General features: G+C 41.1%; 1 protein-coding gene across 2 annotated transcripts in view; it reads left to right on the top strand.

The window, feature by feature from the left end:
* The window catches only part of BUD13 (BUD13 homolog), a 29,992-nt gene that overhangs the window by 6,873 nt on the left and 11,563 nt on the right, over window positions 1-11,556 (top strand). For both annotated transcript variants that reach the window (XM_003820090.6, XM_055094869.2), the window contains exons 2-5: window positions 1,079-1,172; window positions 5,840-5,924; window positions 8,017-8,730; window positions 10,333-10,550. In XM_003820090.6, coding sequence (XP_003820138.1) covers window positions 1,079-1,172; window positions 5,840-5,924; window positions 8,017-8,730; window positions 10,333-10,550 — 1,111 coding nt within the window. The remainder of the gene's footprint in view (window positions 1-1,078; window positions 1,173-5,839; window positions 5,925-8,016; window positions 8,731-10,332; window positions 10,551-11,556) is intronic.

The raw sequence follows: 11,556 nt of genomic DNA, 5'->3' as shown, positions 1-11,556 counted from the left end.
ATAGATTAATGGGAATACAGGCTTTAAGCAACTAATTACACAACTAATCGATATATTTTCTTTATGATAAATGCAATGAAAGTATTCCAAGAGTTTTTAACAAGGGTTCTTAGTCTTGAGTGAGTGTGGGATGGTGAGGGAATTGGGTGAAGCAGTCAAGAAAAGTTTGCCAAAGGAAGTTAAATTTGTGTTAGGACCTGAAGAATGAGGAAGAGTTTCCTGGAATGAGAAAGAGTTTCCTAGCACTTTGGGAGGCCAAGGCGGGTGGATTGCTTGCATCTAGGAGTTTGAGACCAGTCTGGGCAACATGGTGAAACCCTGTTTCTACAAAAAATACAAAAAAGTAGTCAGGCACAGTGGCACATGCCTGTAGTCCCAACTACTTGGGAGACTGAGTAGGGAGAATAACTTAACCCCGGGAAGTCAAGGCTGCAGGGAGCCATGATGGTGTCCCTGCACTCCAGCCTGGGCAACAGTTTGAGACCCTGTCTCAAAAAAGAAAAAGACTAGGGCCGGGCACGGTGGCTCACGCCTATAATCCCAGCACTTTGGGAGGCCAAGGCGGGCGGATCACAAGGTCAGGAGATTGAGACCATCCTGGCTAACACGGTGAAACCCCGTCTCCACTAAAAATACAAAAAATTAGCCAGGCGTGGTAGTGGTCGCCTGTAGTCCCAGCTACTCAGGAGGCTGAGGCAGGAGAATGGTGTGAACCTGGGAGGCAGAGCTTGCAGTGAGCCGAGATCGTGCCACTGCACTCCAGCCTGGGCAACAGAGCGAGACTCCGTCTCAAAAAAAAAAAAGAAAAAGATTGAAAAGAGTAGATCAGGCAGAGGGAAGGAACTGCATATGTGAAAACTGATGTGATAGGAACTTGGCTCCTTTCTAAGCACCAAAGGGTGACCAGGGAGGTGTTCAACCAAGGAAGTAGCAGTAGGAGATGAAGTTGACCTTGTAGACAAAGACTGGACCATGCAGGATCCTGTAGGATTTTGAACTTTATTTTAAAACCAATAGATAAGTGTTTTTATGCTGGTATCCTACAATGACTCTTTTTGATCTTCTTATTCTCATTTAGAATGCGGATTGTGGATGATGATGTGAGCTGGACAGCTATCTCCACAACCAAACTAGAAAAGGAGGAAGAGGAAGATGATGGAGATTTGCCTGTGGTATGTATCTTTGGGGCTGTCAGGATTTTGAAATGAAGCAAGCTTCTCAATTTCTTTTTTTTTTTTTTTTTTGAGACAGAGTCTCACTCTGTCACCCAAGCTGGAGTGCAATGGCATGATCTTGGCTCACTGCAACCTCCGCCTCCCGGGTTCAGGTGATTTTCCTGCCTCAGCCTCCTGAGTAGCTGGGATTACAGGCACCTGCCATCATGCCTGGCTAATTTTTTTTTTTTTAGTTTTTGTAGAAACGGGGTTTCACCATGTTGGCCAGGCTGGTCTTGAACTCATGACCTCAGGTGATCCACCCGCCTTGGCCTCCCAAAGTGCTGGGATTACAGGCGTGAGCCATTGTGCCAGGCCAAGCTTCTCACATTTATTTTTCCAGCTCAGGGTAGATTTGTAGGGGGGTTAGTTGAGAACAGAAAAGAGGTGACAGTTTCCAAAGAGCTGTTTAAAATAGTTTTCTTTGCTGATGCCTATACACCAACTTGTCTCTTTATGGAGGGTCCATCAGCCTAGAAATGAGATGGATCACAGAGAGAGGACTTCTCGACATCAGTGTTAGAGTAATGATGAGACTTAGCTGTGGTTCATTTTGTTGGAATCTTCCTTAAAAACAATGCTGAGGTTCATTTATAGGGAAGTTTTTATTTGCTCCTTTTTTCAGTGATTTAACTAAGCTTTCAAATTGTATATTCTTGCCTAAGTACTGGAGATATGTAGATTAATAGAACATAGCTGTATTTTAGAGTTTATACCCTAGAAGGAAAAACTGAATTTCAGATAAATTTCAACAGTATGGTAAATGTTGGGGATGTTTCACATACGTACCAAGTACCATTAGAGCCCGGGGAGGTAGCATACTTTGTATTCTGTTGGGAGATATCCTGAAAGATGTAAATACCGAGTTTTGAAGGGTAAGTAAGAGCCAGGTGGACAAAATCATAGGCAAATGACTTCCCAGTGGTTCATGAAACCATTGCTGAGAATTTCTGAGAAACAAAGTGGAAAGGAGAGCTGTAGATAGGCTGAATTCCACTAAAGTTGGTAAAGATGGAGTCCAGTGAGTATTTAATACTAATTCCCAGCAAAATTCTTTTTTTTTTGAGACGGAGTCTCACCGTGTTGCCCAAGCTTGAGTGCAGTGGTGCGATCTCGGCTCACTGCAAGCTCTGCCTCCTGGGTTCACACCATTCTCCTGCCTCAGCCTCCTGAGTAGCTGGGACTACAGGGGCCCACCAACACACCCAGCTAATTTTTTGTTTTTTTTTGTATTTTTAGTAGAGACAGGGTTTCATCATGTTAGCCAGGTTGGTCTTGATCTCCTGACCTCGTGATCCGCCCGCCTCGGCCTCCTGAAGGGCTGGGATTACATGCGTGAGCCACTGCACCTGGCCAATTCCCAGCAAAATTCTAAAATAGGTTATTTAAAAGAGGGCTTGCTAGTAATTAGAAGGGAAATAGTGATCTTAGGGAGCCAATTTAGTTTTGGTCAGAAGAAATAAATATTAACAATGTTTGTTGTTATTTTTTAATTTTATAAAAGCAATGCATATTTATTACAGAATATTTGGGAATTAAAAAAAGTTTAAAGTTTTTAAAAGAATAAACACTTGCATTGTTACCATCCAAAGGTAACTGCTAATACTTGGATGCATATCTCTTCAGGTTTTTCTCTTTAGAGACTATACACGCTTGTATTTTATTTTTTTGAACATAATTGGGATCATACTGTACATAGGGTTTTGGAGTCTACTCTTCTGCTAAATAATGTGTTGTGGATACTCTGGTAAGACCTTAAAATATTCTTTGAGTGTATGATTTTTAACGGTTATGTAGTAGTTTAATATATATATTTTATCTGTTCTATTACTGGATACATGGATTGTTTCCACTTATAAAATATCATACATCGTTGTACATAAATCATTTGTAGAAATCAGTTTATTTCTTTATTCCCATAAAATGAAATGAGTGGATCAAAGGGTATGGTTCTTTTTAGTTATATTCCCATGTCGCTTTCCAAAAGGTGCTACCAATTTACACTCCCACTAGAGGTGATGAGAATGCCAGTTTGCCTACGTCGTCAATATTAGAGCACTATTATGATTATGATTATTATTATTATTTTTGAGACAGGGTCTTTCTCTGTTGCCCAGGCTGAAATACAGTGGTGTGATCATGCCCCATTGTAGCCTCTACCTTCCATGTGCAAGCAATCCTCCTACCTTAGTCCTGCAAGTAGCTGGTACTACAGGTGTGCACCTCCATGCCTGGCTAATTTTGTGTATTTTTTGTAGAGATGAGGTCTCTGTGTTGCCCAGTCTGGTCTTGACCTCCTGGGCTCAAGTGATCCTCCTGCCTAGGCCTCCTAAAGTGTTGGGATTACAGGCGTTAGCCACATGCCCCACCAATATTGAAGGATTATTAACAAAACAAAACCAATAGCAAACCTATGCCGATTTAGCAAGTGAGTAATGGTATCCAGTTTCTTTTTTTTTTTTTTTTTTTTTTGGTGGAGTCTCACTCTGTTGCCCAGGCTGGAGTGCAGTGGCGCGATCTCGGATCACTGCAAGCTCCGCCTCCCGGGTTCACGCCATTCTCCTGCCTCAGCCTCCTGAGTAGCTGGGACTACAGGCACCTGCCACCATGCCTGGCTAATTTTTTGTATTTTTAGTAGAGATGAAGTTTCACTGTGTTAGCCAGGATGATCTTGATCTCCTAACTTCATGATCTGCCTGCCTCGGCCTCCGAAAGTGCTGGGATTACAGACGTGAGCCACCGTGCCTGGCCCAGTTTCTTTGAACACTAGTGAAATGAATCATTTTTTATATGTTCATTAGGCTTATGTTGTGGGTGTATTTTATCATTTGCCTTTTCACTTAGTTCATAATTGTTTTTATTATTTTTTTTTTGAGACATATTCTCACATTGTCACCAACGCTGGAGTGCAGTGGCTCAATCTTGGCTCACTGCAGCCTCTGCCTCCCAGGTTCAAGTGAACCTCCTGCCTCAGCCTCCCGAATAGCTGGGATTACAGGCGCCTGCCACCATGCCCAGCTAATTTTTGTGTTTTTGGTAGAGACAGGGTTTCACCGTGTTGCCCAGGCTGGTCATGAACTCCTGGGCTCAAGCAATCCACCCGCCTCAGCCTCCCAAAGTGCTAGGATTACAGGAATGAGCCACTGCACCTGGCCATTTTCTTTTATAATATTGTCTTGCTTTTATGATGGCCCAAAAACCTAAACAAAGGAGGCTTTAGTGCCGCTGCTCTCTGCATTGGTTAAAACAGATCTTGATTACTGAATTCATTTTTGTAACTGCAAGATCACCACCACCACCAGTAATAATGGTAAAATGATTATGATGATTACGATAGCAGTGGCAGCACAGGAATAATTAATAGGTGTAATTTATTGAGCATTTATCATGTACCAAGCATGGCTAAGCTTACGTGAATTATCTCATTCAATCCTTATAGCAATCCTTTGAATCCCACTTTTACAAATGAGGAAATTGAGGCTTAGAATAATTTACCAAAGGTTACACAAATGCTAAGTGGCAGAACTGGGGTTTAGATCTTAATTCATCTTGCCCAAAACCTGTGCTTTTAACGCTCAGTGAGAGATCTCAAAACTGGGTTATATGAAGAATGATGGTAGGATTTTGGGAGAAGTAGAGGGCTATTATGACCTGGATTTAAATTCCAGTTCTGCCATTTGTTAGCTTGTGACATTGAGAAAGTTACTGAACTTCTCCGAATCAGTTTGCTATTCAGTAGTGTGGAGCCTTTCTTTACAGGGTTATTGTGAGAATCGAGTTAGATTATATGAGTAAACCACAAAACACAGTACCTTGCACATAGTTGCTACTCTGTAACTAGGATTTATTATGCCAGCAATCTTGAAAGTTTGTCATGTGGAAAGGGGATCACTTACATCACAGGTCAGAACTAGAATGAATTCAAAGAAGTTATAGGAAGGCAGATATGGTACTAGTAAAACTAAGAACTTTCTAACATTTTTGAAAAATGCAGTGGACTGTGTTATAAGATAATGAGTTCCTTGTCAGGAAGGGATTGGGCGAGTGACCACTTATTAGGAATACTATAGAGAAGATTCTGATTTGTTCAGAAGTTTAGAAGATATGAAATGTAGTTTTAGCTCTTAAAGATTAATGATTCTGTGTACATCTCAGTGGCTCTTTTTGGTTGTATTCAAGAAAACCTATCACTGTGACTACCTACAACAAGAAAGGTTTCATAGAAACCCAAAGTCCTTGATTAGTGCTAGGCATGATGGGGGGAGCCACCTATGTTTCCACTGTTAATGTAGAAGTAAAAGTGTAAAAGGAATTTAGTTGTTAGTTTACAAGTGGCTGTTGTGTACCTAGCAGGTTAATAAAAAGGTTTGTAATGAAAAAAATTAACCTTTGCAGGGAAATTGATTAATTAGAGAAGGATCTACAATTAAACCAATACAGTGACAATCAGATGTTTATGGAGCAAACATAACTGAAGACCCCTACTTACTTCTTCATGACCATTTTGGATATATGTACGCCCTTGTGTTAGGAATCGGAATGGTTGTAACTTCAGGTTCTTGAGACAGTGCTTCTTGGCTGGATCCTGTGGATTTCCTAAGCATAGGAAATCTTTACTCTCACAGGTGGCAGAGTTTGTGGATGAGCGGCCAGAAGAGGTAAAGCAGATGGAGGCCTTTCGTTCCAGTGCCAAATGGAAGCTTCTGGGAGGTGAGTTCCAACAATAGATAAATCTAAATTTCCATTAGTAGGGGAGATCTTTTTTCCTTTTCTATACTTTTCTTTAGAGGAATGCATAGTTTATTTTAGCATGTCATTGATCCTGAAAAATAAAGCAGGAAAAAGGAAGTTGGACTTCTTCAGAGGTAGTAAGACATAGGAACTTATAGACCAGATATTCCTCTTTCCCTTATATTTTGGCATTAGGATTACTGAGGTCGGTGACTAATTTGGAGGCCTTTGAGCACCCATTCCTCTTTGACTTAGAATAGGAGAGCACTTGGTGTATAGGCAAGACTTTGGGAGGAGTTTACAAGAAACAGGAACAGAATTTGGGGACTTTAGCTACCACTGTCCTCTTCCACAGTGAAGCAGCTCATTTCTGGGGGGGTCAAGGACCAGTGTATTTTGTTCTGTTTGTGTTAGTAAATTTCTCTCTTCTTTCCTTAAGTATTGGTGTTTTATAGTGCATTACCCTCCACTTGCCCACTTTGGACTCTTCCTAAACTAATAATCTTAATTTAACTCTAAAAAAATTTGAGTCCTTGAGAATTGGATAAAAAGCATTTGTTTGTCACATCTGTTTGAGCATAGACTAGTCTTATTTGCCATGATATTCCCCTATCTAGCACAAGGAGCTACCTTTAATAAATATTTGTAGAATTGTTTAATTGCTAGTGGGTATTTGATTTTTGTAGCCTAATCAGAATTCTTTTCCAAAGAGAATCTTTTGGTCTCCATGTCTGTTTGTCTAGGAAGACACATACACACACACACACACACACAGTGCCTTTTCTTGTGTATCTGAATGTTTAGAAGGTCAGTCACATACACACACACTCACACTCTCACTCACTCACTCCTTTTCTTCTGCTTTGCTTTCACTCCCCCATCCCAATTTGTTATTGGAAGTACGCTTACCAATCTCTGACCCTTGCTTCCTTCAGATTTACTGTTAGGCCCCCCACAGACATCATACTTTTCTCTGTGGAGTGGATTCCAATCAGATAGGGCTGTTCCCCAAAGTAAAGGAGTTGACTTGGTTTAATTCATCCATTTAACAAGTATTCATCAGTTCCTACCCAGCTTTTATTTGTATTTGGGCTATGGAGCTCAGTGACAAGAAATAGAGGTAGAGGAAGAACTGGATTTTGAAACTGTTCCAGTTGCTATAGATATTTCATTCTCTGGTGCCTTTGAATATGGAAGGTCTCAAACTATGTATTTTAACTTTAAAGCTTTACATATTTTAAAGATTGCACATGGACTCTGGAGTCAAATAGAGCTGGATTTAAATATTCCTCTACAACTTATTAGCAATATGACTTTGGCAAGTTAATCTTTCTGAGTATCAACTTCCTCATCTATAAATGAAGTGACAATATTTATGTCCTAGGCTTGTTGTGAGAATTGAATCAGGTAATCTCTATGAAACATTGGCACACAGTGGGTGATTGGTAATTACTTGCTCCTTTCTTTTTTATGGTGATTTTTCCCCTCTCTAAGAAAGAGCACAGTGAAATGGATTAAATAGTTAACAGCATTTTATTTTGATATTCACTGTTTTAGTCAATTTACCTTTTGAAAGAAGAGTGAGTACAAACTATAAAGTATCTAGGCAAAATATCAGTAGGAGCCACTAGCTGGGAACTCTGCACAAATGAGGTTTTAGAAAGAACATTGGATTGGGAGTTAGAAGACTTGGATTCTAGCCTGTGTCTTCATTTTAGGAGCTGTGACCTTAGGTAAGAAATCACTCAGCTCCTCAGCTGAAAACAGGCTGTGGCCTCTGTTTTCATGCTGTAATACAAGGGTACCTGCCCTGCTTACCTTAAAGGGTATAATATGAAAAATGTGCTGAAAATGCTTTGCAAATTTATGACTTGGTAGGCGGAGGGGTTATTCTTAAGATATTCATGAGTGGTGGTTTGCTGCCCCTAAGCAAGACACCTGTGCAGGCCTTTTGGGCTTTCTGAGTAGTTCTGAGGTATGTGCTGCTGGAGCATCTTTTGAAACTGGGTGTGGGGGTGGACAGAGGGACAGAGCATTTGTGGGAATCTGACTCTTTGTTATTTGTGTTTAGGCCACAATGAAGACCTACCCTCAAACAGACATTTTCGTCACGATACCCCGGATTCATCTCCTAGGAGGGTCCGTCATGGTACCCCAGATCCATCTCCTAGGAGGGACCGTCATGACACCCCGGATCCATCTCCTAGGAGGGCCCGTCATGACACCCCAGATCCTTCTCCCCTCAGAGGGGCTCGTCATGACTCAGACACATCTCCTCCCAGGAGGATCCGTCATGACTCCTCGGACACTTCACCCCCAAGGAGGGCCCGCCATGATTCGCCAGATCCTTCTCCCCCAAGGAGGCCTCAGCATAATTCTTCAGGTGCATCTCCTAGGAGAGTCCGTCATGATTCACCAGATCCCTCTCCTCCTAGGCGAGCCCGTCATGGTTCCTCAGATATCTCTTCCCCCAGAAGGGTCCATAACAACTCCCCTGACACATCTAGGAGGACTCTTGGCTCTTCAGACACACAGCAACTCAGAAGGGCCCGTCATGACTCCCCTGATTTGGCTCCTAATGTCACTCATTCCCTGCCCAGAACCAAAAGTGGTAAAGCCCCAGAAAGAGCCTCTAGCAAGACTTCTCCACATTGGAAGGAGTCAGGAGCCTCCCATTTGTCATTCCCAAAGAACAGCAAATATGAGTATGACCCTGACATCTCTCCTCCACGAAAAAGGCAAGCAAAATCCCATTTTGGAGACAAGAAGCAGCTTGATTCCAAAGGTGAGCTTATGACTGTCCATGAGAGGGATGTATGTATCCCTGGGAGCTTTCTTTTGGCCGTTTACTTGATTTATTAGGTGTAAGAATGGAATTTCTTTGGGAAAGTTTTGAAAAGTGAGAGGCTGGGTTTGGGAGAGTTGAACAATTATGGTGGCAGGGAGAAAGGTTTTCATATGTCTTTTTATGTACTCGCTCCACCCCATATAAAAGTACAATTTATTTGTTGCAGAAGCTTTGGAATGTACAGAAGTATATAAAGATAAAATGTGACACAAAATTCTGTCATTCAGAGGCAATTATTGTTAGTGTTGTAGCCAGGGTCATCTTAGTCTTTTTTGGTTTGCATTTTTTATATAGTTGAGCTCTGGCTGTGTAGAACATTTGTATTGCATGTGCAGTCTTGCCTGCTCTCCTTTCTTAACGTAGTCTTCCTCAGGCCATAAAAACATCTTTATGTTAGTATAATTTTTAATGGTGTTTCATTACATAAATTTAACCATTTTCCTAATAATGAATGTTTTTGGTTATTTCTAAGTTTTTTCTTCTGTAATTCTATAATGAACATCCTTGTACATAAACTGTTGTCCCCATTTTGGATTATTTCCTTATCTACTTCTAGATAGATTTCCTGGAAATTCAACTACTTCTATATAAGTTTCCTAGAAAGCTGAGAAGTTGATGTACTGGGTCAGAAGATGTGGGCGTTTTAAAGACTGTCGATACATATTGCAGAATGCCCTTTGGGAGGTGACTTGTGATGCTTATACAGTCGCTAGAACTTAGGCCTGTGCAGTGAAATTTTTTACTCCCTCTTTTGTTCCTAGGAACTATTTTAATTTTAAAATTAAAGTACTTTGTTATCCTTTAGTCCAAGGATATCAGAATATATTCCAGGTATTTCTGACTTTTGCCACACTATGGAGAGCTGACTACAAGTTATTTTGTCTTTCCATGGGTGGGGTTACTGACATAGAGGAGTGTGTGGAGATTTTACATACCAGTTACAGTCAGTGGTCACTTGGGAATAGAATGCCATATTCTACCTGTTGGTCTTAAAAGTTGTTTCTGACTTTGCTCTTCTCCTGTGCCATCCATACTTATGTTTAGGTTAATGATAATTCTTCATAGGAAAACTAAATAAATATTGTACATTAGCTTGGTAAGTTATTTTTTTAGATTCTTCCAAGGGGATTAAAGAACTCTTTGGCCAGGCATGGTGGCTCAAGCCTATAATCCCAGCACTTTGGAGGCTGAGGTGGGCAGATCATCTCAGGTCAGGAGTTCAAGACCAGCCTGGCCAACATGGCGAAACCCCATCTCTACTAAAAACACAAAAATTAGCTGGGCGTGGTGGCGCACACCTGTAATTCCAGCTACTTGGGAGGCTGAGGCACAATAATTGCTTGAACCCAGGAGGCGGAGGTTGCAGTGAGCTGAGATCGTGCCACTGCACTCCAGCCTGAGACTGTCTCAAAAAAAAAAAAAAAAAATAATATAAGGAATTCTTTAATTTCTAGGTTCTTCTCCCAGCCGTAGGAGATTTCATGTAAGTTCTTCACCTAGGGGACGTCAGAGTCACACAGATTCTTTGCTCCTATCCAGGTGACTGCCAGAAAGCAACTGATTCAGACCTTTCTTCTCCACGGCATAAACAAAGTCCAGGGCACCAGGATTCTGATTCAGATCTGTCACCTCCACGGAATAGACCTAGACACCGGAGCTCTGATTCTGACCTCTCTCCACCAAGGAGGAGACAGAGGACCAAATCTTCTGATTCTGACCTGTCCCCGCCTCGAAGGAGTCAGCCTCCTGGAAAGAAGGTCAGGATTTTCAGCAGCCATGTCCTTCTTTTCGTGTGACTCTTCTCTCTCAGCTTTATATATGTCCCAGAGAATCAAGCCAAGAAGAAGGACGTAGCTCTTAGAAGTGTAGTAAATCTTAGTTAAAAGGACCTTTGGAGGTCTTTCCTTCTGAAGGCAAACTGGCTATAACCCATCCCAGATGGACTTACAGATACCAGATTTCCCAAGTAGCTTCTGCGTTTATAGCCTCTTAATTCTACAATCTCATTTTAACAGGTCTAGAAAAACTTCCTATTTTCTTAGGAATAAACTGAGGACTGTAATTTGCAGAGTGAAGTTTGGAGCACAAGCATTGTGTCAAACAGATCACATACAGAAATTCTCCTGCCACTTACTGTCTGTGAGATTTGGGCAAGATGCTTAATATCTCTAAACCTCAGTTTCTTTATCTGTAAATTGTGGATAATAGTAGTACTTACTGTGTAAGGTTGTTATGATAATTAAGCCAGTGTAAGTAAAACTCTTAGCACAGTGTCTGGGACAAAGTAAGCATCTAGTGTTAGTGATTTACTAGTATAAATTGGACTATAGGTCTCTGTATCCAGAGCTTAAGGAGAGGCACTTAAAATATGAAACCACTTTTAGAAATCATGTTGTCTGAGAAGTCAATGTTTTGTTTTAAATTCATGATAAAGCTTGATGAATTAGCCAAAAAACCCCAAAATCCATATGAACCTTGAGTAATTATATTGTAAAGAACATTGGTAGTAGTAAAGGAATCTTATTTGTAAGTGGTTAAGAAACAAAATGATAGAGCCTGTGATGTGCATTTTTCTCCCCAGTGCAGACTTATCAGGTAAATCTTGTCTGTAGAAGACTCTGAGAAGACTGGTCCTGGCAGGGTAGACCAGCCTGTTCTTTACCCAGGAAGTGAGATTCTTCTTTTTTAGGGAAAAAAGAGGTCTCTGTTTCAGCTGGACCCCTTGGCATTTTATATATCCATTTAGTTCATGGACAACTTAAT

The sequence above is a fragment of the Pan paniscus genome, chromosome 9 (assembly GCF_029289425.2).
Source record: "Pan paniscus chromosome 9, NHGRI_mPanPan1-v2.0_pri, whole genome shotgun sequence".
Taxonomy (NCBI): domain Eukaryota; kingdom Metazoa; phylum Chordata; class Mammalia; order Primates; family Hominidae; genus Pan; species Pan paniscus.
Note: the sequence above shows the minus strand (reverse complement) of the source record. Positions and strands in the feature narration are given on the sequence as shown.